Source organism: Vanellus vanellus (assembly GCF_965231255.1).
Source record: "Vanellus vanellus genome assembly, chromosome: 20".
NCBI lineage: Eukaryota > Metazoa > Chordata > Aves > Charadriiformes > Charadriidae > Vanellus > Vanellus vanellus.
Window position 1 is genome coordinate 5,382,997 of NC_138925.1, and position 26,485 is coordinate 5,409,481.

Sequence of the window (26,485 nt, forward strand, 5' to 3'; positions counted from 1 at the left end):
CTATTATTCCTATTATACCCCATAATCTATTTTAGTTTGTCGTTTTCTGGTCTTCTATCTTCAGGAAATTCAGGAGCTGGCAGGAGGGGAATGAACCGTGAGGGCGTCCCCGGAAAGAGTCCGGAGGAGATGTATATTCAGCAGAAAGTGAGAGTCCTGCTCATGCTGAGGAAGATGGGATCAAATGTAAGATGCACTGTCATAGCCTGTATTTTGTGGCTTTCCAGACAATTTTGTAGTAACTGGGATAATGCCTACTGAGGTGGGCAGGTGTTGGTCTGGTTTTATCACTGAATTGTTTTAGTCGTCATTGATTTAACCATTATCTGCAGTTAAACAAATTGATTTTTGCTTAAAAAGAAATCGGTCTTGTGATGCCTGAAACTAAATGTGAGCATCTGATCATTTCTCTATATGCAGTAAAGTTTTGCTTTATTGGAAAATCAGCAAAATGAAGCAACTGTTTTAAGGCAACTTTAAATCTCTCCATGAGAGCGTGATGTACCAGTGTGCTGCTGTGTCCTCGCTGATGGTATTGTTTGCACAAATAACAGTCAGATTAAACTGCTGAAGAGTAGGATAGAGGCAACTGTGAGGTTTCTTACTGGGAAGTGGGAGATGATGTCTTCCGTCCTTCTTCATTTTCCTTTTTGCTGACTGACTTTTTGTACGTTTCCAGCTGACTGCTAGCGAAGAGGAGTTCTTGCGCACGTACGCAGGGGTAGTGAATAGCCAGCTTAGCCAGCTTCCTCAACACTCAATTGATCAGGGTGAGTACCGGGTTTGTTTGCCTTGTCTTTAAGCTGTGAGAACACTCTCGGAAAATACCAAATTTAGGTTCCTGTAATAACATGCCACTGACTTACACCCCTTGTGTAATCTGGGATATGCAAGTCATTGCCTTCTATAATCTTTGGAAGAGAACTAGAGTGTACTGTTCAACAGGTGGTTTTATTCTAGGTAAAGTCGGTCTTGGCTATATCTAAGATTCGTTAGGATGAAGAGCATTGTTAAATATCTTATTCTCCCTGATAACTCAAAACATTGTTGGCCAAAGTCCTTTGAACTAAATGCGTGTATATAGCTTCCTACTCTATGTAATACATTAAATAGAAATAAATTTTAACCTCTTTGATTTTTTTTGCTATAGGTGAAGTTAAATTCAGGTATGCATAGATCCCTCTAGTTCTGAGTGTCTTACTGTATTCAGTGTGGATCCTCTGCATTAGATGACTTTTATCTAAATTTTTATGTTCTTAAACTGGACATCTGTGCTTAAAATGGAACACACTGGAGATGGCAAGCACTTTCCTTGTACGCTTCAAACTGGGAGTTTTATAACAAAATGTAAAGTAGATACAGATTTCTAAAGTACAAAAGCAATTTGTTATGCATATGATAATTTAGTTACTATGACTCTAGTTGCTTGATAACACTTTTCTCACAAAATAAAATGGAATCCTCTAACAACGTCTTTCATTTCTCACATTTCCATGAATGTGGAAGTGTAATCTTACTATTTCAGCAGAGTGAGCAATAAGAGGAATTTGTTTCCCATTGCATTTCTTTAATTTGCACAATATAATTGATTACCAGACAGGGGTAGTAGACATGAAATAAATTTACAAATCTACTTAGGTTTGTTTAGATTCCCATTGAGGTGCTGAAGTTATGTGCTGCTTTTGTGAATTCTTTGCAAAAGTCTTGGTGAACAATTGTGTGGCGCTACTCTGAATCTACTGATCTCTTCTAAACCTGAATGTTTCTTTCTGATTTATTTTTCCTCCTCTTTGTAGGCCATGTGCCAGATCACATTCATGACGTAGGATTTGGTATTGAAGGAAAATTGTCAGACTTGTATGCCAGAAAGAACTGAGTTGAGCAGAAATTTAATATAGATCTAAGACATTTAGAAAACCATTAGAAACAAAACCTGCACAAACTCGCTCTTCAGTTTTAAGGCTATGTGTTCATTCCTCACATAGCTGGGGGACTGATGGAGATAAATATACTTGTATATTTTGGCTCAGAATTCTTAAACTTTTCTGCAAGTCTAAAGTGAAAATTTGCCAGTTTCTCATCAAAAACTGAGGTAGACATATTCAGTTAAGAAAGACTGCCTTAGTTTCAGTTGGCATTTTTCAGTGTTATCCCTAGAGTAGTTATGTTTCTCACAATGAAAATATATGCTGAATTACCTGCACTTTGGCAAAGAAAAGATGATGGTTGGGTGGTGGTAGACAGTAAATTATCCATGGCCCAGCAATGTGCCCTTGTCGCCAAAAAGGCCAATGGAATCCTGGGCTGCATAGGGAAGAGTGTGGCCAGTAGGTCGAGGGAGGTCATTCTCCCCCTCTACTCGGCACTGGTGAGGCCACAACTGGAATACTGTGTCCAGTTTTGGGCTCCCCAGTTCAAGAGGGACAGGGAACTGCTGGAGCGAGTCCAGCGAAGGGCAACTAAGATGATTAAGGGCTTGGAGCATCTCCCTTATGAGGAAAGGCTGAGAGAGCTGGGACTCTTTAGCCTGGAGAAGAGAAGGCTGAGGGGAGACCTTATTATGGCATACAAGTATCTAAAGGGTGGGTTGAAGGAGGATGGAGCCAGGCTCTTTTCAATGGTTCCCAGTGACGGGACGAGGGGCAATGGGCACAAGTTAGAACACAGGAAGTTCCGTTCAAATACACGGAAACACTTCTTTACGGTGAGGGTGGCAGAGCACCGGAACAGGCTGCCCAGGGAGGTTGTGGAGTCCCCTTCCCTGGAAATTTTCAAGACCCTCCTGGATGCAGTCCTGAGTAATGTGCTCTAGGCAATCCTGCTTTAGCAGGGGAGTTGGACTAGATGATCTCTAGAGGTCCCTTCCAACTCTGATAATTCTGTGATTCTGTGATTCTGTATGATAAAACTAGAAGTCCAGCCAAGGGACACAGGTACTTTATACAGCTGTGCTCCTATACAGCTTGATCTGACTTTCTTGTCTAAACTGTCTGGTTTTATTATCTGTACAATTATATTTTTCTCACTTTGCGGAGGGCTTTGGAGGCTCAAAAAAATTGAATTTTGACATAACTTTTAAATGTAATCAAAATAGAGACCAACAGTTACTTATTCTGCTTCTAGACTCACTAATCGTGCAATACAGGAAATGTAGGAGCTTCATGCATTGTTAAAAAAGTTGTCTTTGTTCCATATTTGAACAGACACTACCTGATTTCTCTGTCATCACTTTCTTAAATTCCTTGACAATGCTTAAAGCTTTGACCATAGGGAAGTGAAGTCCTCCCTGTTGATGCTTGCTTTGATCTGATCTGAGACACTGCTGTCTTTCCTGGGAGATTTGACCCCACAAAGTACCTTTGATCCTCCTAAATTATAATTAAGCTGTTAAGATTTTGCTTGGTACGGGGGAAAAAGAACAAAGAAAGAAAATAGTTAAATATTTAGAGAAGTGCGAAAGGATGTTGGTTCTTTTCATATTCAGATACACCATCTCTCCAAATTAAGTAGTGAATAGCATGAAGAACAAATGAAAATGAGGAAACCCAGCCAAATACTTTTTCCTTTGGAGAGAGATGAAACTGCAGTGTGCTGCATAGACAGAAGCAACTAATTTTTTGCTTAGGACTTTGGTTTCCTTGGAAATCTCTCCGGATTTCTAACAGTCAGTTATGGTAATCTGACTCTTTGCTCTTAGGTGTGGTGGCTCACACAGCAGCAGTCGTTGCTGTCTGTCTGTACCTTTTCCTGTCTCCTGGTGTTGGTGAAATAGCAAGAGTTGACTATGAAAGTAGTGGAAATAGAGAATACAAATTGCATAGGTGTCCAATTTGCCATCTTAAGGGAGATGCTGTCTCCACTAGGTGGCATTGCCTTGCGCTGGAAAACCCCATCCCAAGTCCACACACCGAGGAACTTTAATATTTTGTGTTCTTCAAGATTGCTTAAAGGAATTTTCTTCCCTGCTTTTCTGCTGTTTTCATTGAATCTCCTCTGGAGGATATTTTTTTTGCCTTACACAGCAACTAAAAAGTGTGTTATTTAAGGAGTAACTTACAAAGAGTTACTGGATTTCACAATCTTTTCTTCCAGTAGTAGGGCAGATTGCTCTCAGCCTGACTTGTCCCAGACCTATCTTTAGAGTCATTTTCTTCCAGCAGGCACACAAAAGACAGAAAGCTGATTTCATACCCCCATTTCGTTCCAAAAAAGGGAATGACATTCTTGGCCTTAGCACTCTAAAAGCTTTGTTGTAGACCTGCGAAATTTTGTTCCGTTTGTTTTGGTTTTTTTTTTTTTTGTAAGGAGAGTGTAGAGGATGGATGATCTAGAATTTTGTAAGTGTATCACAGCCTCTAGTACAATTTTTGTGCTTTTCTTTGTTGTGCATCCATGAAATACTGTCTTAGAACAGCTGGCTGGTGGCCTCATAGTAATTACCTGCAGTAGGACTGCTGAGCTTGTCACTGTATGGTGCTCCCTACTATGATTTCTGATAAAGATCTGTCAGATTCTTTGTTGAGTCTGTCTGTCTGACCACAGGGAGTCACTGCAACCTATGTGTCCATATATATTTGCAGTAATGTGACAGTGCATTGAAGAGAGAAGTTTATTACTTGTCCCTGCTGAATTCAAGTGCTTGTCCCATAAACCTTCAGCGAGCCACTGTTAATAACAATGTCTTTGACATTTCAGATTCCTCCATGATACTCTGCTTACTGTCTTAGGGATCAGCAATATAAGTTAATTGCTAATTTTGATCAAGAAGCATCTTAGAATACCTCTGTAATTTTTAAGCAAGCCTGAAGTCTAACACTTCCCTTTGGTCTGTACTTATTTTTATAAGAAGAGGAGAAATTAAACTCTTTATCTTTTTATTTTCCTTCTTGCTTTCAAAAGGAATTCATCAGTTCAGACATAGGAAATCACTGTTGTTTAGGGTTGCTTACAGATCTCCATTTACATTTGAAACATACATTTGGAACACCTTCACTCTTGAAGCACCCACGTCATATACTGTTGAAGTGAGTCTTGTTTTCCCAACAGGAAGCTCAAAGTTACTCTGATTGCATTACTGAATATGTGTAAACAGGTAATAATAACATATGTCCAGGGCTCTGTAACGTGCTGTAGCAGATAGGAAATTGGAATCAGTGCAAATCTTTCTAGTGAATGTGTTCTAAGCTCTTTACGTTCATAGCTGAAACATATATTAGAGCAATGGATCTGTGAAGGGACCTTGAACAACCAGAACATGGACTGCAGTCTTAAAATAGTCTTTTTGTTATTATTATTTTTAATTCCAGCTCTATTTGTCCTTTCTTTTCAGTGTACTCCAGAATCTCAGGAAATGCTTAGTCCCCCAGTGTGTTGACTTTGATATGCTTCTCTGGAGGTGCTACTTCATGGGCTACCGGCCACCAAGAGCAAGGAACGTATAGGCAATTCAGATGGCTGGATTCTGTTCCTAGCTTGATACTTCAGCTATTTTTATTAATGCTTTGGCCGGATCGCCTGTTCTGTTCTTCAGCTGATCCAGACAGTCGTGTTGCATCCATGACAGTTATTAGGCTTATCTGATGTATTAAAAATATTTTATTATCCATTGAAAGGTGAACTGCTAGCAGAGCGGATGAGATCTTGGTAACCCTGAACAACAGTTATAAAACTCTAGGCTGAAGTATTTAATACTTATATTTAGTGTTAATTAAGAGACCAAACATTAATGTCATGCTTACATTTCATTATAACCATTTTATTTTTGGATTATTGCTGTAATGTTGTAAACACCGATATGTAAGTGCAAAATATAGGGCATTTTTCTTTACTCAAGCTTTTTAGCTGACATCCGTGGATTGTTTGTTTTGTTTTTACGGCTCTAAGAATAACTGAGGAACCAAAAAGCATCTCTGTTCAACCAGCGTATACGCTATAGAGTGGATGTAATCATGACCTGTTTTGAGATACTAACATGGTAGTTGTCTTCCCTGCATTGCAGCAAGAAGTAACTCAGCAGAGACTCATTAGGTTTCTTGAGCTTGAAAGGATGAAATTAAGGCTTTCTCCCATGTTTTTAATACAAGTCTCGGGAAGTTACATGCACAGAAGCATCTTCTGTGTAACAACCGTATTTCCCGTTTCCCAGTACTTACATTTCTAAATGGTAGGCTAGTGCTTGGCTTGCTTAAGTCGCTGCTCTGGCAAATCTGTAAATGGAAGCTGTGCAGCTAGTAAGCGTGGTATGTGAATTATACTAAGACCTTGGTGATTACAGCTCTGGTGTTCCTATAGCAACAGGAGTGTCGTGCTGGTTCTTGGAGAAAGCTGGTCCCTCGGGGAGGGCAAAGCTGAGATGCAAACACATGCCTCAGCTAGGTTAGACGCGTTCTCTGGATGGTAGGGCATTAAAAATGAACCCGGGCTGCTTGTGGAATTAGGAGGGGGACCGTACTTGTGAAATATCAGATAGTAGTGGAGATTCTTTTGAACACACTGCTTGTTTTAATGTGCTCCTCCTCTCAGCAGTGCATGCTCTATTTTTAGAATGCCAGACTAGGATACTAATACTGGCAATTTCGGAGAAAAGTGAATGTTTAGAAGATAGAATAGAATAGTTTGCTGGAAGGTGATTGAAGAAACGCATGTATACAAAGATCCTGAGGGAAGTAAAGAATTTTCTTTTAATTTGGCAACCTTCAGATGCTCATGATAGGCTTAACCTTCTGATCTCTAAAGGCTTTTTGGGTTTAATTAATTTTGCAGGTGACTACAAACAAATTGGGTTTATGTATCTATTCATCATTCAAAGAACCCTTGGAAATAGCAGCTGTTAGATGCTTCGGTTAGCGTCTTCCTTTGTGTTAAGGTAGTGTGGTTTTAATCCGGCTTGTATCCTACTGCCCTGATGTCACTGTAGCTGAGTACCTGCTGTGGAAAGCATTAGCTTCTGTCATCTTGGTGAAATTTTCTGAAACTTAGGTGATTAGCAGTTGCATGTGCTGAGCTCGGTGGCAATCTGCAGTCTTTACCACTGTGTGGTAAAGTCACTTGTCGTTCAGATCATCTTGGCTTGCTAAGACTGAAGGCCAAGTGGTATAAAAGAACTACTAAAGTCAGCAATCCAAACAACTGCAATTAGAATGTAATTGCAGCAGGATTTTTTTGAAAGTTGATGGAGTAAGACTGTCACTATTGCTTTTTGAGACAGGACATAGGCCTACCAGTTAATTATTGTTAATTTCTAGGAAGGATGAGGGTGGGAAAGTGTAAGGCAGAAGAAGTGGGAGAAGTATTTGCATGTCTGAAAGTTTGTGGCAATTAATGCTTTGCTTGTCAAAGAAGACGGGGAATATTTTGTTTGGTATATGTAAGTCTCTATTTTGCTGTAGAAATGTGTGCCCAGAAAAGGGAAGGCTGTGGAGAGAGGAGTTGTATGTATAGAAGGTAGAAGGTCGGGTATAAGTGTGCCTTTTTCATTGTTCTATACATTAATTACTGGAAGTGCAGAGCTCAGCGAAGGATGTGCTAAAAGTAAACATGGTTCACCGTCCTATTGTCTTAGTTGCAGGCTGCTGGCAACGTGCAGCTTAACTTTATAACCTGTGCTCTGCTTTTTAAATTTTTTTTCACTTGATTAGAAAGAAAACATCCGTTTTGGGAGCCAAGTGGGACTGCAGCAGAAGCTCTATTCACTAGTACTTTAATCCCTGCTTTCCTTTCACCACATAGAAACCCCTGCTCTGTTCTCTGGAAATGTTTGTGTTTGTGTACGAGCACAGGCGGCTGTAGAATTGCTTAATGAGCAGACGACTTAGATTGGTTTCATTTAGCTCTGGATAGCTTGGGTTGTAGGACTGGACTTGGACAAAACCTGCTTTTGTGCTGAGAAATGTGGATGTGGATGACCTTTTTCTGGACAAATGTCACCCAGGATTTTTTTTGCAACAGGATATCTTCAGAAACAATCACGTTCCACAAGTGGCTTCTGGAAGGTTGAAAGCACTGGGGAGAGCATCCCTTTCTTTTGCATACTGCACTTTTACCCTTACTCCAGTTCAGCAGAGAAGTTTCCATTCTGTTTTCAGATCATTGAAATGCTCAGCTAAAACCAGTAGGACTTAACGGCCCTTCAAGAGGTTGTGGCATTGTTATAATATAGCTAACTACTTGGCTTACAGACGTGAAGATATCTTCCCTTTTTGCAAGTCCCCTGAACAAACTGGTGCCGATACTAGATGATCTTCAAGGTCCCCTCCAACTCTAACCGTTCTATGATCTGGGAAATACTGTTGCCTTTTATTTCCCAGTCAAGAGTCACAGTGCTGGTGAGGAATGGAGACGTGCTGAATAATGAACTCTCGCTTTTGTTAGTGAATATAAAATAAGGCCACAAGTTGCCATACCCAGAGGGTGGCGACTCATGTTTTGAAAGTGACTGGGCTGGCATTGGCTGGGAACCATCGGTTTTAGTGTGAAGTAGGTGGTCCTGTAGTCATAACTGGATGCTAGCATCAGATTTGATAGCCTGCAAGAACTTTCTACATGGCTGCTGTTGTTTGGACAAAGGATGTCTTCCTTTTTGTAGTAATGCATCACCTCACTAAGGATAAAATTGGATCTTTAATGTGGGAATAAAAGAAGTTGGCATAGGTTTGAGTCTTTACTGCAAGATGTTGTTCTGTTGGGTGTTGTGCCCACGGGTTTGCCACCCACTTACTTGTCTACCTTGAAGGTATTATTATCTTTTACTTGATAGATCAAATTGTCTTTTTAAAGGCTCTTGCAAATGCTGAGCCTGAGGCTCTTGCAAATGATGGCTTGCACGCAATTCCTGCAAATGAAGACATTGGTGGTTCTACCAAATAACAAAAGGAACTAAGGAGGGAGCAGGAAATAAAGCTCTTGAGAATTGTGTTTAAAATCCATTCTTTACTAATCTTGTTTAAAACTACCATTGGACATAGAAATATATCACTTCTAATCTTGATCTTTTTTTTTTTTTTTTTCTTCCTTTCTAAAATGAATAGCTAAACCCCTTTAGCCACCTCTGGTCTTTGCTGCTATCCTGGTCATTCCTGTGTACTGTTTTGCTGCTCCCTGGTGTTTTGGCTGAACTTTCTAACTTTGTATTGCCATCAGATTTCATTAATATATGACTACTTTTCTGTTCCAGGATCATTTATGAAAGTATTAAGTAAAATTGGTGCAAAGGCCAACCATTGAGGAAATGCAGTCATAATCTCCTTTTCAGCCCAATGATTATCCTTTTAAACAGAATTCATAATCTTTCCTTAACAAACTGTTTACCCACCTTGGTTCTTGTACTGATTGCCCATCTTAATTTGAAAAGTACCATATGGCAAACTATGTATTACAAAGTGCTAAAGAACATCAGAGAGGGAGGGTGCTTTTTGATGCTGTCAAGATAAAAAAACCCAGAGACATAAGCACTTTGTTCATGAATTCAGGTAACTTTAAAACTGTAATTATCATATTTACATAGATGATAAAACAAGGGTACTGCACACTAAGAAACCTTGAATTCTAAACCCATTTTCCATCCACTGTTCTACTTCTTCCTTTAGGATCCATGTAATAGTAATTCAGTAATACCTATGAGTATTCAAGCATTTTCCACGTTTTTACGCTGTATTCTTTATTGTACTCTTGCTTTTTCCTCCAAATAGAACACTGTTCTAAAATTTGGCTTTCTCTGTTTTCCTGTTGTATTGACGAGCTGTGTTTCCTTCTCTTTTCCTATTCAAAGGAAGAGGAAATTTTCCCTTCTCTCTTCCTATTCAAAAGAATAGGAAATTGTCCCTTCTCTCTTCCTATTCAAAGTCCAGGCAAATGGAGAGTTATCAGAAGCGCATATTGACAGTGACACTGGTATTGAAGCTGTGCCGGGTGGGCCTAGAAAACGAGACCAGGAGCTAGCCGAGTGTGAACCTGCTCTTCAGCAATAGCTGTTTGAATTGTGAGAGTCAAAAAATGAACTGCAGAATTCCTGTCATTCTTTGTACCGAAAGCTATTTCTGCCCATCATGTGTTTTAAAGGGCTGCGTGCTCGGCAGGGTGGGCTGTGCAGAGGAGCAGTGCCGAGAGCCGGAATTGTTCGGGACGGGCAGAAATATCGACCTGTGTGTTTGTGGGGTTGCATGATTCTCTGGAATTAAATTTCCTTTTTCTGCGTGGAACTTGTAAGGATGCTTGTAAGAATTTTTTTCCCATATTTAGACTGTAGAAAGAGGAGACCCCAGGAAAACAATCAACATCTGTTAAGTAATCCAGCTCATCTCATGTGCTGATGTGACGTCATCTGTGATTTTGCGGTTGCCAGGCTACTCCAGCTGCTCCACGCTCTCATAGCAAAGCCTCCTCGGCTTTAAGGGGGGGCATGTAAAACACTGGCGCAGGTTGTGCTTTATGTGCACTTGCTTTGTTAGTGCTTCTAAGTGTCCTTACTCCCTCCTCTTTTTAGTGTAGACTTGTTTTTCAGAATCCTTGCAAATAAAATCCTTCTTTTTGTAGAGGGCAGTAGCTCTTCGGCATTTTTTTTTTTTTTTTTTTAAATTAACATGGCAACTTGTTAATTCAGAGCTGGATCCTAGTGCTATATATCATTTATGTTTTGATCAAGGAAAAAACCAGTTTGTGGAGGAGATGAAAAGGGAGATGACTGCAGGGCTTCTGAGCATTGGCAAGAGGGAGCATCAGAGCAGTTTTTGATGTAGTTCTATAAGATATGGGTCGTACGTACGAAAAACAAACTACTGCTTGGTCCTTAATATTTCCTCCTTTGAGTACATATAACAAAGAAATTGTGAAGTGTATAAAAATAAATGTAGTTGCATTTCATAAGCATTGTTTTATTTTTAAAGGATATTAGCAAGGGGAATTTACAACCTTCTCTGCTCCCCTTTTTTTGGCCCCTTTTCCTTCTATATTGCAACTAAAGAGCAAATTAGATAACTGAAAAATGGAATTCATACAACAGATGAGTTTTTATCAGTCATCTTTTACCTTCTATGCAGGTGCATAGGCAGAAGTTGCTTGGGGCACAAAGCTGAAATCTGCTTCTTTATATGCTTGAAGTAAAATGCTGGAGAATTTTTACACCCTGATGCTCCATCCGGTTCTGTAGCGCTGATCTGAATGGGACAGGCAGTTGCTGCGCTCTTGGCATTTCCTAATTTGTTGTCTAATCTTTTAATAGAAGCTTTGAAGAAAAACTTATTAAGCAAAATTATCCCAAGCTGGCTGAATTAATTAATGAAGGCCAAAATGGTCATTGTGAGTAATCTGTTGCACTTAAACACTTAGGATCATTTGAATGGAGGAAATAATTTTTAGAAATTATATAGACAGTGACTGGAGGATTCATCGTATTTTCTAATCAGTTAGATAAATGCTGTTAGAGCATCTACAGATGAAAGAAGCATTTACTTTTATCTGACTTTCTGAGGGATCGCATTTTTAGCAGAAATTAAAAATATTGCACTCAGCCCTTCAAGGTTGTTTTCCAGTTCTTGTCTAGACTGGAGATACTGATTTAAACCACTGCTTTGACACTACTGTATGATGTATTTTTATTTCCATATTGTCCTGAAGACATTACTCTTTAAGTGCCTGTTGGGCCATGCTTGATAGTTTGGAAGTCCAGAGAGCTGTTTGGTTTTTTTTTTTCTGAGGATCACAAGGTATCTTTTTGAAGAATGAGAGCTCAGTCTGTAATGTTCTTTACAAGCCTGTATCAGACATGATTCTCAAGCCATTCAGGTCTTTCTACTATAAATGCCCACTTGAAAGACCACACAAGTTTGTAAAGACTTGGAGATGGTTATACGAAGGCAATAACATCTTTCTGTGCTTAAGGGACGTGCATTTTGATGGTAATTATACACAGTTGATAGCCTCAATTGAAGAAAAAAAAAAATCCAATAACTGAGAATGTCTACACACTGAATTCTGCTGGAAAAGATTTCTTCAGGGTAGGGATAAAAGCATTACTTAGCAAAGCTGTATCTGTTCGCTGGGCAAATGGAGGCCTTCAGTTTGAAAGAAAATACTGCACTTCCATTAGAGAATGGAACGTTTTCAAGACATGTTAGTTTATAAAGGGTGTTTAAGTGATTTTTTTAGTGGGGTGGGGGAGGAGGCAAAAACCTTTCAGCTGGCCTGTTAAAACAATTTTTATTCTTAAAAGCAAAGGGTAACGAATATCTAGATGTAAAGATAAAGTAAAGAACATTTAAATGTCACTTAAAAAGGACAGTACTGCATAGAGCAGTACAAATTTTATTGAACAGTTGAGTTCCTCATACTTCAGAGAAGCTCAATAAGTCTCTTATGCAGTGCCAGAGTTTACAGGGCAATGAAACCAGAAGAAAAGATTATCTCTACATGCGTGTGGTGACAATCCTATTAATTTATTTGTTAAGTCTTACTTCTTAGAAATACGTGAAAGGAAGGAATTCTTGGTTTTCTTTAAAAACAAACTGATTTCCTTAAGCTTGCAAAGGAACGTTTTGAATCTACTGTTGAGATGTTTAGACCACTTCAGGTTCCAGTCCCAGAAAAATAAGAAAACACAGAACACTTTCTGTCCTCTTTTTCCTGTCCTATTGATTTCATGGATGTGTAGAATGACAGTTTGGGTGCTACTTCTTACCCACTGTTCTTGAAAGGAAGTAATTGTGGCACACGTTTTCCTGTATCCGTTGTTATTGCAGGTGCTGAGGATGTTGTGATGGCATTTTCCAGATCAGAGACAGAAGACAGAAGACAGTAACTACGGGATACCTGAACAACACAGAACTGGAGAGGACAGTGAGATTCCTGAAGATAGAGGAGGATGGCTGAGCATTAATAAGTTCCTTTGCCCACCCTAATTGTTCCTTGGTATTCCTTCTCCTTTGTAATTTTGTTTCCCTTTGCTCAACCCTCAGAATGCATCTCACAGCCATCTATTCCTGTAAGTTTTTGCTACTCAGCTGGGCTGTGTTAATTAAGGACAAACCTAAAGGTGTATTTTTGATTGGCTCAAAGGGACAGACTGTGATTGGCTAAAGGAAGACAGTTTTTCAAACTTGACCAATGAAAACCTTTTACCTTGCATTTTATTTTATATTTTAAAGAAAGTCTATTGACATCCTACTTCTAAAGAAGCTTTTCATGCTGTGGTGCTTATTTAGGTCAAACTTGTGAATTTGAAGAGGGTTTGATTTGGCTGCGTAGAACTGGAAGCAACTTGTGATTGGTTGACAATGCAAATGCTTTCTCTTCAGTTGGCTTGCAGGTATTTTGCTGACTTCGACATTTTCATTGCAGAAAGCTGATGTTTTTGGTGCATTGGTTGTTTCTTTATACTTACTGACTTGGGGGGAAAAGACAAATGTGCTTTGCAATATTTATTACATCTACACACATATAAATGCTTGCTTTTTTGGGTTGGTTTTGGTTTTTTTGATTGGCTTTGAAATCATGTTTTTGATTTCCTATTGGCTGCAGTGTTTCTGATGCAATCAGTTTTTCCATACTCATCTGCTCTGTGGCCTCGGGCTCCTTTGGGAGCATGTGTCGAAAGCATATTTAGTTCAGTAAGCCTACCTGTCTCAGCTGGAACATGGAGATGACCAGCCGTTCTGTGCTGCCGTGTGGGCTGTGCTATGAACTCCTGGTAGACCTGGCTGTCCAGGTGGCTTCTCTCTTTGCTTCTGACAGAGGAGCTGTAGATATTTTGCAGGAATTGCAAGAGTGAGATCTATGGCTGTGACACGAATTTGCCAAATTTGTATAGAGAATATGTGAACTTGTTTTAAAATACTACATATAGTTCCACTTTAACCCTTTAATTGCTGCACAAGACTAGCTCTCACATAAGGAAAATTAATGCTCGTTAACATAAATCCAACTTGCACTGGGCTTTAATAAACTAAGTTTCTAGTCACTTGAAAAACTGCATGTGGTTTGGCTCCTTGCAACTGTTTGGTGATACAGAGATTATCTGAATCCTAAGATAATACCATTTTCTTTAGGCGCTGTTCCAAGAGGCAGTGGCGCCGCGTTAAGCTGTCCAGTAGCGAGTGTACAGGTAACACTCAGACTTACTCTGTTAGTTGCAGGGCCTTAAAACACACACCCACACATTTACAGACTGACAAACCTGCAGTGAAATTCCTGAAGTGCACTGACTCTTAGGAATCTGCGCATAAAATTTCTAGCACTGCTGCCTAAAACCTAGCACTTCATTTGCTTTGATATGTGCAGGTCATTTTTACAATACTTCTAGATTTTCCTGTGGGTTGCACTGACTTTAAGATGTTTCAAAAATCTTATTAAAGCAGAACTCCATTTACTCGTTCCTGGTTCTTTTTGTATGGTGGTTAATTATTTGAAGTAACAATTCCAGAATCTGGCTGTGACAACATGACCGTTTTCATGGCAAGAAATTATGATGACAGGCTGCTGTTATGGTCTCAAAACGGGGAAGAAGCTTGAGAGAAATCATGGAACGTATGCAAAAGGAAGAACGGACTTCTGGGCACAAGGAGGGAAGTTATCTTGAGAAAATATATACTGTGTAATGAGAACAACTGTACATCGGATTGTGAAAAATATCTTTTTGATTCAGTTGCAGCTTTGTAAAGTTCAATGTGAAATTCAATCTCTTACCTGTTTGCTGGGGCTGGATAAGAAACTTCTTTATTAAAATAAACCAGGAATAAGCCCAAAAGATTCTTTAAATTTTGACCAGGTTGCCTAAGAGGCACTTTAATGTTAATTTTGGTGCAAAGGGGGGGCAGCCCTTAAAGGGTTAATTTAAGGGGATATGTGTGTTTCTGGCTGCTGGCTGGAATGAATGGGCTGGGTTGTGGTGGCCTGTCCTTGTCAAGCTATCATGCATCCTCCGTGTGTATCTATGGCATTTCTGAGCTGTTAAATCTTTTCAAGGAGAAAAGTGAAGTGTTTGTGGTTTACTCTTTTCACTAAAAATGTAACTGTTGGGGGGGGGAAATACAGTTTTTAATAGCTGCTCTTGTTTCTTATCGATTTATTATACTGTTAAACCACCAAATGGAAAATACCTGCCTCACCTTTGTGGAAGACTTCCATGTAGACTCCAAACTCGGAGTCTTGAGTACTATGTTGAGAAGGATATATTGAGAAATGGCAATGTGTTGTATAACAACATGATTTGGGATTCAGAAACTGGAGGAGATGTAGTGTCTTGAGAACATTTGTGCTTGCTTTGTTACTGGTGTGCTCTCCCCGTCGACACTGGTGATTTCGTAACTTTAAACTGGGACTAGAAGATTTATAATAAAGAACTCATATATAAATTGGGGAGAAAGTAGTGGCCAAAAGGGCTTTCCAATGGTCCCCTTGAATTATATTTCTAAGTATTTATCTTCTTGCTATGAAAACTAAATCCCTATTACCACTGTGGAGCCTGGATTAATTGGGAGTTAGAGAAACCGGCACAGAGCACATTAGCGTGGTTGACTTATTTATTGTACACACATTTCTGTAGCTTTACCTTTGTGCTTTTGCCTCCTCAAGCAAACCGTTACTGATTAAAAATAAGAAATCCAGTGGTTTAGAGGTCAGAGGTGAGTATAGATCTAAATAGAAATACATTTGCAAATAGAAAAGGTTGTGTAGTTCAACTACCAACCAAGTAATACTTAAGGCATTCAGTAAGGGAGTGTAAAAGCTTTGGAGGCACTTCCAAAAAAGCACACATCTTTTGGGTGGTCTTTTGGGGAGACACGTTCCTTTAGCTATTCAAAATGTGCTGTTGCACTACTTCTTTTACCGAGCTTATCATCCCAACGCGCTGTGTTTTCCAGAGCTTGAGGAAAAGATTTAGAGCTGAATCAGATACTCCTCTCATCGCTCTCCAGATGGGTAGCAATTGCTGTAATTGTCGGTAGGTCATTGTGTCTGTGAGCATTGCCCATTGTAAATGAAAATGAGATTCCACCATTCACATAGGACCTGAGAGAATCGATCTAGAGGCCTAAAATAAACCCTGGAGCAACAGAACGTGAGCTGGTGGCACCGCAACACTTTGGAAGGAGCTATTGCCTGAAAGAGGCTCGACCACTAATAAAATGAGCTCTTCCAATTTCTTGTTCCTATTTCTATTTAAGGTAAGTAGACTATAAGTTTTCTCCTTCTCTTGGCTGTTCAGTGGCCCGTGTGAAAGTTTTTAATGCTTTACCATTAAATCTGTTTCATAAGGTCTGTATTTCAAATTCACCAGCAGTCTAAATGGTTCTGGCGAAGGCGAAAGATTAAATGGCCCATGAAATTCAAAGATCCCTGTCGCCTATAGAAGAGATCATCCTAAATAAGGCTTGAGGGTCATATGTGGGATAAATTTCTATAGCTATTGAGAATCTGTGGCAAGAATAGAGCAGTGCCATGTCTAAAGTTATCAGTGTTTTTTAATGCAAGAGGAGGGAAAAAAGGAGGCTGAAAGTTGGAAGTTTTGAATCAAATATATTCAAAAGACATACTGAGTGGTGGGGCAAGGAAGGGAATGTATGATTTGGATTACTTTAAGATCAGTCCTTCAGCTTTCTTTTTGGTCTTTTGCCTCCTGAAGGACTGTGTGGCAGAGCTGACAGCAAATAAGGCTGCGGGGTACTGGGACCAGCAGAAACCAGCCGTGCAGTATGAACAATTTCTGGAGGTTTAAGAAATCTTCAGTTGCATTCAGTCTCTACAAAAGAAAGAGTCCTTAGTGAGTAAGCATCTCTTCCTCACTGTTATTCATCAGTAACAAAGTGTTCCAAAGCTTACTTGTTTAATAAAGAGCTTTTAAGAAGCTTTGTAAAAATTGCAGAATAGTTGGTTTAGGTTTAACAGTAACAGGAGCACTAAAGTGTTCCACAGTTGCTGCTTTGGTGGGGTATTTGCTGAATGCAGATGATTTTTTAATCAATTTTTAAAGCAATATGGTGTACATCTAGCCTCAGCATCAGCCTGTTCAGCACTCAAATGAAACTGGACCCATGTGTTACCCTGCGCGGTGGTCAGTCTGTGGTATATGCAGGGTAAATCCTTCCCTGTTCACAGCATCAACGGGAAATAGAATTTATTTTTTAATTTCTTGTAGGTAGAATGTTTTCACTTCTTTTATTTCACCTTCTGCTGCAGAGTAACGTTAAGGATGAATTATTTCAATAAACTTAGGCAATATGAACCACCTCACACAAAACTAGCTTTTAAAGGTGTTAGAAGTGTCAGATTTTGGTAGTCTTGAGCCAGGCATAGTGCTGATGGGTGTTTGCTGGACAGACTTTTTTCCTGCAGCCTCATGTGTAGCATGATCGGTTTGTTGTAGCGCTTGCATCCTGCAAACTGTGTGTCCCATGTCTCCAATGACTTCTTCAGAGCCGCAGTAAATAGGTCACGGGATTGCTGCGGTTCTTCTAGATCTGCCCTAGACTTGCTGTGTAAATACAGCAAATCTCTACAGAGACTTTGCGCCACAGTTTCCCTTAAATCTCTTGTTACTGATGCTTTTCACAGTTTTACAAGTATAAAAGTGCTGTATGCAGGGAGGAGCATTGTTATGACTTACCAAGGTGAGAGAGGAGCTTGAATCTATTCCCTGTCAGACTGTATTAAGTTCCTGTACAAAGACAGAAAAGAAATCTCCTACTGTTTTCTGAGCTCTGCTTTCATTTTCTTTGCAGCTGATTTGCCCTAAGCAGAATTCCTGCAGTATGTTATAAACAACCTGGCTGGTTTCCTTTGTAGCCTGAAGCACTTCAATTTTGGGGATCGTTTATGTTGGAAAAGAGAAAATTTTTTTTGAAGCTTTATAATCTGGCCTGCTTACAAGCTGCCTCATGTATCGGCATGAAATAGTTATATGCACAGAGCTTTTTGCTGTCTTGACACTTTTGAGGTTAACTCCCCTTGCTCCTAAATGCTAATCTGTGGCCAGAGGCCTGTGAAACTCAGAAAATAAACTCTCAGCCTTTGTTTAGCAATTACAATACTACCTCCAGCCCAGGTGTGCACTGATGCATCTATACTTTTCTTCACTTTTTCGCCTTAGATGATTATTGCTGCCCTTTACTGATGCATTACAAGTACAGCAGTCCCTACAGGGTCAGAAGATGATCCTGTCTGTACCTGTGACAGGAGCAGCTGGAGAGACTCGATTCATGGCAAGTGCGCTCTCCCCATGTGTTGTGTGTGTCATCGCTACCCAGCACCTGAGCTCTTTGGACCCTCCCAGAGAAAAAGGCCCTTTACCCACTCTGTGAGTGATGCGGGTGGTTAATAACTCTTTCCCCCCTCCCCCAAGATTGTAAAATTCTTCTGATTAACCTGTTACTTTAAGTTGGTTGAGCTGAATCCTAAGGTTACATCTGCTTTCTGAGTTGAGACTCTTACAATATTAAGGACCCATTTAGTAGGTTTATGTTTGAATGGCTATTTAAGTAATGTTCTTGGCTTAACTGTTAGGGTCTTGGCCCCAAGCGAAGCGTTAGTTCCCTGTGTTTTACTTGCACTGCACACCACTGTTATATAGCTCATTTCAAATTTTGGAAGGCACAAATCATAATTAAGTTATTCAAGCATGCGGAGTTTGGTGTTTACACATTCCCATCTTGCAGTGGGGTGAAAGTAATTTTACTGCTCTTCTCGGATAAAGCCCATGGCTGTAACCCAGTGCTCTCCTGATGCTTGCAATAATCCAACTGATGTAAGAAACAAGGATGATTGTTATGAAAATATCTTTCCCCAAATGAGGGGGATTTTGTGAGATGAGCATGGATAAGTTCAGATCAAGGCTTGATGTAGAGATACACCAGAATAAGAATGTGGCTCCAAACCCTTGTTCTCTAGCTGTTCGACCCGTGGGGGTTTGTTTTAAGCTGCCACAAGAGCTCAAAAGTTGCTTTTGTTTCTTGCCCTTAGTCTGTTCCTCCAGAGAAGCTAAAAGCATCATTGTGGTCGAAGACTGCAGAGCAACTTGTGACTGGAACTGAAGCAGAGCTTAATCGTGTCTAGTTCGCAAAGGGGAGTGCTGTGTTCAACCACAGCAGCAAGGGAGGATGTCCCTGAAATTAGTTGTCATCGTTACAGTGTAGGGTAAAAACTATGATGGTCTCACTGCCTGTGAAGGGATGGAAAGTTTTCTGTGATTTAAGAGGAAGGATGTTTCTTCAGAGAGAAAGCAGCTTTGGATGTTATTTATTATGTACATATATTTGTCCCATGAAGCAGAGGAAGAAGCTTGTGTTGCCGCTGACTATGCACTGTAATCCATTTTCAGCTTTACTTCTGACCCCCTAATCAGAGGGCACAGTGTAAATTGCATTGAATGTGATTGGAATGGAGGGTGGTAGCCAAGCATTTTCCTTCAGGCTTTTGTCATGTATCTCAAGTGCCTGCAGCAGACAGACATTAGCTCATGTCCCCTGATGGAAGATTGCAGTGAACACCTAAAGTGTGCGCCTGGTGCCTGGTCGCAGCTAGGCATGGAGTTTTGTCCTGCAAGTAGAACAGTTCAGAGCACAGCCTGCACTATATTTTATGGTTTATTTTTTAATGCCTAGGTTCTGCCAAATCTCTGGGGTGTGTGAGGAGGAAGATAGGGGCAGGTCAGGAATGGATGAATTTCTGTAGGTGGAAGCGTAAGAGGAGGATTCTGCCTCACTGTTGTGTTCTCATAAGCTTCTTTGAGCCTGGAGAAAGATGGTAATTAAACTAGACAGAATCTTAAGCTTTTGACTTGCCTCTCCAGCAGCACCAGACTTCACAGTCTCCCTCTAAAAGGAGCTGTGCTGCACGCTGGTTCTGTAGCATGCTTAGCTGCTCGTACCATATGGGTGTACAGTAGAGCCTTTTGGTTTAGTCTGGCCTTGACCTTGGGGTTAGTCTTCTGAAGTGAAATGGGACATTTGGACTTACCCTGGCTAGTGTGGCTATGTGGTTGTTTCTACTTGATTTTTTTTGTTTTCTCCTCTTGAAATGTAGTGAACTTCAGATGTAGATGTCAGAGGATTGGAGCAGTGCAGGGAATTAAATTTAATCTTTTCATTTTCAGTGCCATTGTCAAAAGGAAGAGCCAAGACCTAGATAACTGAGAAGTGTTCAGATTAACTACAGACCAGTAACAAACAGGAAAGGCTTTCTAAGGGTTTTGCAGACACCAAAACCAGCAGCACTCAGGTAGGTACCTGCTCTAGTAAATAGTAGACTAGCAACGGTAACACTGCTACATATGCAAAGATTCACAGCTCATCTCCTTCTATAGAGGACATCCTGTCCTCTGTCCTTAGAGGTTTAAATAGAGAATTTGTCAGAAAAAGCACAGTGGCTTAAGTACTGGTGAGATGGATCACAGATAATGAGGTGTTTGACATAGTAAGATCCTAGACCTGGTAGTGCTCACAGCTTAAAGTCAACAGCTTGAGTTCGGCTCAGACGGAAGGAACATTAAATTCAACTGTGTCAGGTTGCTGTAGAGCAAAACCACACAACCACCTCTGAAAGGCAAGTACTATTAGATAGATACCACTTAGGGATCATAAGCAATGTGCCATCTGCAGGATTGTGTAGTGACTTAGTTGAGCTTCAGCCACAATTAAATTGGTTCTGTAATTCTAAAATGGCACATACTGACGTCTTTGCAGGAGAGGCCATGCTGCTTTTGTGATCTGATGGGATAGTGTGTTCTGCCACATGGGTAGAAAGAAGAGGTCATTTGTGGTGTTTCTTTAGTCTCCTGTCTTGACAGAGTGCAGAGAGTTGGTTCCTGTCTGGACCTGAATAAATCTTTCTGAAGGTTGTTAGCACCGTTCTTGCTTAGAGCTACTAAAAAGAGAGGGGAAGCAGTAAGGGGGAGAAGAGAGAGATTAAAGGGGAAAACCCAGTAGGTTATAAGTGCATTTTCCTCTGTGCTGGAGGTTAAATAATACTTTATGCATGTGACAGAGATTCTGTGATTAAGGAGCTGTCAGGCAGAATGAGAGCTGGGAAGCAAAGGGAGCAGAGATGCTTGAGGGGAAAAGGGTATGAAGATGTTCTAATGCTGAACTCTCTTGTGCTTATCTAGTGTATGATGTGTGGCTTTGTGTGCCTTTCACTGAAAAAAAACCTACTATTCTACAGATATTTAGGGTCTTTTTCCCCTTCATTGCTCAAGTATCATTTCTCTCTGGCATGTCTCACTGGTTACTAGTGACGTTATTTTAGGAAATGGTCAAAAATTCTAATTTACGCTGCTACTTCAGGGTATAGGATCTTTTACATAAAGCAAGGCTTTAACAAGTAGAAAAGACTAGCTCCTGTGCATCTCGAGGACTCCGCAGTCATTGCAGAGCCTCTGGAATTTTAGCTGTCATCATTTAGCTGTCAATCCCTCCTGTTCAAATCGGCAAAAAACGGGCACTTGGACTCATTTTTAGATCAGGCCAATAAATACTTGACCTATCCTAAGTTTTAATGTGATGTTACACGGGCACCAGTCATTCCCAGAGGCTCTTCCTAGCGCTGCACGACGCTGCCGGTGTAAGCCGAGCTTCAGACAGGATGATATGCCCGTCTCATCTCATAAGCTTTTTACTTGCACTCAACGGGTGATGTATCATTGAAGCAGCAGTAAACATGGAGAAACGTGTGCTGTTAGAATGCAGTGCAAAGCAGTCATTTAACACAACATGGGATTTACAGCCCCCCACCCCCGCTTCGTTTGCAGAAGACAGTCTGTCATTCCACATCTCCAGCTGGTCCGCTCTGGACTGACACAGAAGAACGGTGGATAGACCAGAAGGAGAAGATGTAAGAAGTCTTAGATCAGAGGCTCATTGTCCGTACTGAAAACAAGAGAAAACCTGAAGTGTTAAATGGTACAGGTGGAATGGAAATTCCTGGCTGCTGAATGTTTGTCTAGGTAGTGGGATGGTCCCTGAGATCACGTTGGGTCCAGCAGAAGTTGATCCCACGGAAGAAGTGGGCACGTAACCTTTACAAAAGAACTCGCTAGAAATGTTTTATCTTCCTTCACTGGGTAGAGGGAAACACAGAGTTAACAATCTAACAGATACATTAAAGCAGCACATGTTGGGATGGGGTAATTATTCTAAGTCACTCAGATTCGCTTACATATATTAAGTTGGTTGGGGGTGTGGGGAACATCCTTACCTTCGTGCTGAGTACAAACCGTGGAGATGTTGGTTCTGCTGGGTACATAAGCCTTAGCTCTGAGTGTGTATTTTGTTTCCTGCTTTGTTAAGATGATACAGCTCTTTGCTGGCTCCCTTTTAAGGTTAATATGTTCAGAACACCTATTCAGACTGTACAAAAGCCACTGAATCGAATTGTGCTGTATTCCTGCTGGTGGTAGGTCAGTGCCTGAGTCAGTGAGAGAAACAAACCTCTGTTTATCTTCGGTAAGTTCCCAGAAGAGTATTCCACTTCTTTAACGCAACCTTCCCACCCCAAGACAGTTTGCTGTCAGCATTTAACCTCCTTTCTATTGCGGAATAGCAATGGAAAGCAGCCTCGAGCTTTAAAAACAGGAGACAGACGTGTCCTTGTAGGGAGAATGTCTGCCTTGGAGCTCCCCACGGGGAGGCAATCGGCCCCTGCTGTTGGCACGGAGCTCTCACTCCCTCGGCGCCGTTAATCAGGGCTGACTGTTCCTCTTAATCCTCTGATCCCTTCCATACGGACGCGAACACAAGCATCGTATTTGCACGTTATGCTCTTCTTCCCTGAAAACAGGGCTGTCTCTGGCTTGCAGCAGGCAGCGATTAGATGGGTGGGTGATCAAAACGTGATTAGCAAATCTGCAATTAGAGTGAAGGTCAAGAGGGCAGTGGTTTACTGCAAGGACGGGTCACAACTGGTATCTGTCAGAATAGAAATAAATATGTGAAATAACAAAGGAATTAGCCACACTCTTGTCTGATGAGACGGTAACTGAAATTGCCAAGGCACTGCTAGGAAGAAGCTAGGAGCACTGGAATTTTACTTTTTTTTGCTTTCCTTTCACTAAAAGGGGGATTTCCTCCTGGACCAGATAATTTTGAAAGGGACTTTTTAAAGCACCAGGGAGAGTTTATGTAGCTAAAACATGGCCTTGGAAATTGGGACATCTGCATCAATTCCAAATGTTGTCCCAGCCCTTCTTTGTGACAAATTTCATCATTTTCTTCGGCAGCCAGACAGTAAAGGTATTGACCATGCCTTGCAGAGGTTTGTGAAGCTTTTAATATATCAATGCGTGAAATGCTTCAAGACTATGTGGAAAACATCTAGCAAAGCTGCAGACTGTTATTGCCAGATGTGATGAATTTGAGCAGGCCAGGAGTGGAGAGGAGTTCGGGTCAGATACCACAAGTAGAGGAAGAACAGCGGTTTGCTTGAAGTCAATTGCAAGACAAACAATGGCATGTTTTTAGCTTATTTTTGTTGTCTTTGAGAAAACCTATGTGATGTGGAAAATATGGTAACTAGAACTATGTCTCACAAGAACTGTTTAGTAAAATGGATCCCATTTTTCCACACCTAAATAATAGTGTTCACATCAGCTTCAGAGACAGCAAGATTGGGCCCGTTTCCAGCACCATGCAGTTCATTGGTTTCTCAGGAGTAGGAGGCACACGCCTGGAATGATGTGAAATCTAATATTGCATGACGAAAATTCAAATTAAACCTTCAAGATCCAGGGAGATCTGGGAAACTTATAATCCAGGTCCTGGAAATCAATTCACCAGTACCAACTAATTTAGCTGGGGTGTGTGCAAAGGAAGGTGCTTGTTCTTAGGATGCTGGCTGCGGCATTGGCACCTATTCTGCAGTCCCCCTGAGCATCCATTCTGCACGCTGCACAAGTGAGGGGAGGGAGTGGGAAGTTGGACTGGGGAGCTTTTTGCAGCCTTGGGAAGAAATTTGTGTTTTTAAAGTCCAATCACAACCAACAGGGCTTCAGCAGTTAAAGCATATACAAGCTGGGTGACCTATGAATTAACCTTAGTAGTCTGATATTTGTCTATTACAGAAAGATAAACAACAGCTTGTGAGAATTCTAAACTGTTTCCAGTGGGCTGGGAATTTGAACCCAGGCTCTTATGCCATGAAATCAGTGCCTCTGCCTGAAACTCGGACCCAACAAGCCAGCCTCACATAGACATAACGGGGTTCTTTTTACAGGCTTATTGCACGACCTGCATCACGCAGCAGGATCTTGGTATAAATCTGGCAAATAGAATTGCATGGGCAATAAACAGCCTTTACTCTTAACTGCTTTCCGTACAGACGGTTAATGAACATAGTGACCCTTATTTATTTGGGTTTTTTAAGACCATTATTAACAGATATAGGTGGGCAAATGTTTCAAAATGCCTTGTTTTAAAAAGGCTAAGCTCCGGGGAAAATCTGGGCATTGTCGGGCGAAGAAGAAAAATGAGTTCTGACCCTCTGTCTTTTGAGCCATCTGGTTTTGGAGTCTCTCAGTTGCTGCAGGATAGTTTTATTTCATTTACCTATGAACAGCCTACAATTAACTCTAACAGGCTCCTTTCTAATGTCTTTCATAAACTAGTTTCTATGCTGAGCTTTCTTCCAGTGTCATGAGAATGTCAACAGAATGAGTTTTGACCATGGGAAGACCAGTGCTGATTGTCCTGTAGTGGTGTTGTGCCAGCTTGTCTCTGTTATTATTAGATTTGGTCTGCCAAAGGCATTCCAAGAAAAAGAGGAGATGCAAGTTTTCTCTTATGTGAATATGGTAGCATAGTGGTAGAACTTCAGCTTCCTAGACTGGTTACAAGGACTGGAAAGGAGTAGTACTGAAGAAAGAATCAAATATTGAATTATCTATTTTTCTGGCATTCCACTGTTCCCAGTTCTCCATGTCCTATGTAGGTTCTAAAGCTACTTCAAGCGCAAGTCTCAAGACTAAAGATTTGATGCAGATGAGGGATTGCTCTAACAAGCATTGCACATTTTCAGGAAAAAAACCCTGCATTTAGGTGGGAAAGAGAAAAGCAGATTTGCAATCTGTACCTTTGTAATTTTTTTAATACAGTTTAATAATGAGGCCATGAATACCAGGAAGAAAGTTAAACATGATGGCTTTTGTCTAGGCTGTAGTGTTCAGAGTTTACAGTCTTTACTCAAAATACGTTCTCAAGAAAATACACATAAATCTGGATATTGACTGAAAGTCAATGAACAGTCAAGTAGGGATCATGTTTGTGCTTTTGTGTAATAGTCTTGGTTCTGAATATTTCTTATTGCATAGTGTATTTAAGATAGTATCAGGCTTTGTGTTTCTCAAAATTTGTTTGGAAATTGGGACTGGCTGTCCATGATATATATGGTCATTTAATAGCAGGGAACTTATAAACACTGCCTTTTTAATGAAAATAATATTACTGTGAATTTCTGGAGAGGCTTTCACCCTAGAATCTTAAAGTACTTTAAGAAACAGTTAATGAAGTCTTACTACCTCCTTGCGGAACAGGCAAGTTGCATTAAATTGAGAGGATAAATGAGGCATAGAGAGATTAAGAGACTTGTCTATGGGTAGAATGTCAGTGGTGTCTCCAGGAAGACAACATAGCAGCCCTGTCCCATCTCAAAATCTTATCTTGACAGTTAGGGCAAGAGCTCTGCGCTCTCTGAATAGGGTCAGTACAATGGGCTTCTAAGATCAGTTTTGGGTGGTTGTTGTGGTTTTTGGACTGTATAGTAAATAATAATAAAAAAAAAATGTCTTCAGAGAGCCTTTAGATAATTTTGGTCTACAAGTCAACCATTCAAAATGAAAAAATATCCCAGATGGTGTTTCCAGGAAAGGCAGAGGGAGCTTCTTCAGCACTAGTACTTGCCTGCTGAGGTTTTATTTCTCTTCTTCCCCAAGGGACCAGACAGCAGTGCAGTACCACTGGGGGGGGGGGGGGTATCCCCAGTAATGGGGGCAGGCACAGGTAAAGGTGATTTGCCATCTTAAAAAAAAAAAAAAAAAAAAGCCTCACTGGTAAAACTTGTCCCAGATATCAGTATGTAATGAACTGCTGTCTCTGGGAGGGAGTGAGTGACATCAATTTTGTGGGGTGACACACCCCTGTCCTGCAGCCAGACCCACTGGAGATCTGGACATGAGGGATTTGGGGCAGAGTGCTGAACAACCTTCTGCTAAGTTTCTACCCTGTTGCAGGAAGATGTAATATTTTGCTCCTCCTTCTCCTCCTTTCCCAAACAAGCAATTACAGAAGGAAACTGCTGGGTATCTTTTTTCCCTGCAGTGGGGCATTTTTAGCCATAGCAGCATATGAGACCTGGTGGAGATTCAGGTAGGCTTTTGGACAAAACTATAGAGAAACAGTAACTTGTTTTCAGGGGAACAACAATTTGTCCTGGAGGAAAAACAAATAATACTTGAGGGGTCTGTAGACTACATCTATACTTAATTTAGTCAAATCTACCCACCTTACTGGTGTAT

At 40.7% G+C, this 26,485-nt stretch overlaps 1 protein-coding gene across 1 annotated transcript in view; it reads left to right on the forward strand.

The window, feature by feature from the left end:
- CTNNBIP1 (catenin beta interacting protein 1) overlaps window positions 1-15,007 on the forward strand; it is a 33,727-nt gene extending 18,720 nt beyond the window's left edge. Inside the window, exons 2-4 of the mRNA XM_082493549.1 lie at window positions 65-186; window positions 680-770; window positions 12,732-15,007. Of these exons, the coding sequence (XP_082349675.1) occupies window positions 91-186; window positions 680-770; window positions 12,732-12,790 (246 nt within the window). The 5' untranslated portion in view covers window positions 65-90 and the 3' untranslated portion in view covers window positions 12,791-15,007. The remainder of the gene's footprint in view (window positions 1-64; window positions 187-679; window positions 771-12,731) is intronic.
- The last annotated feature ends 11,478 nt before the right edge of the window (window positions 15,008-26,485 follow it).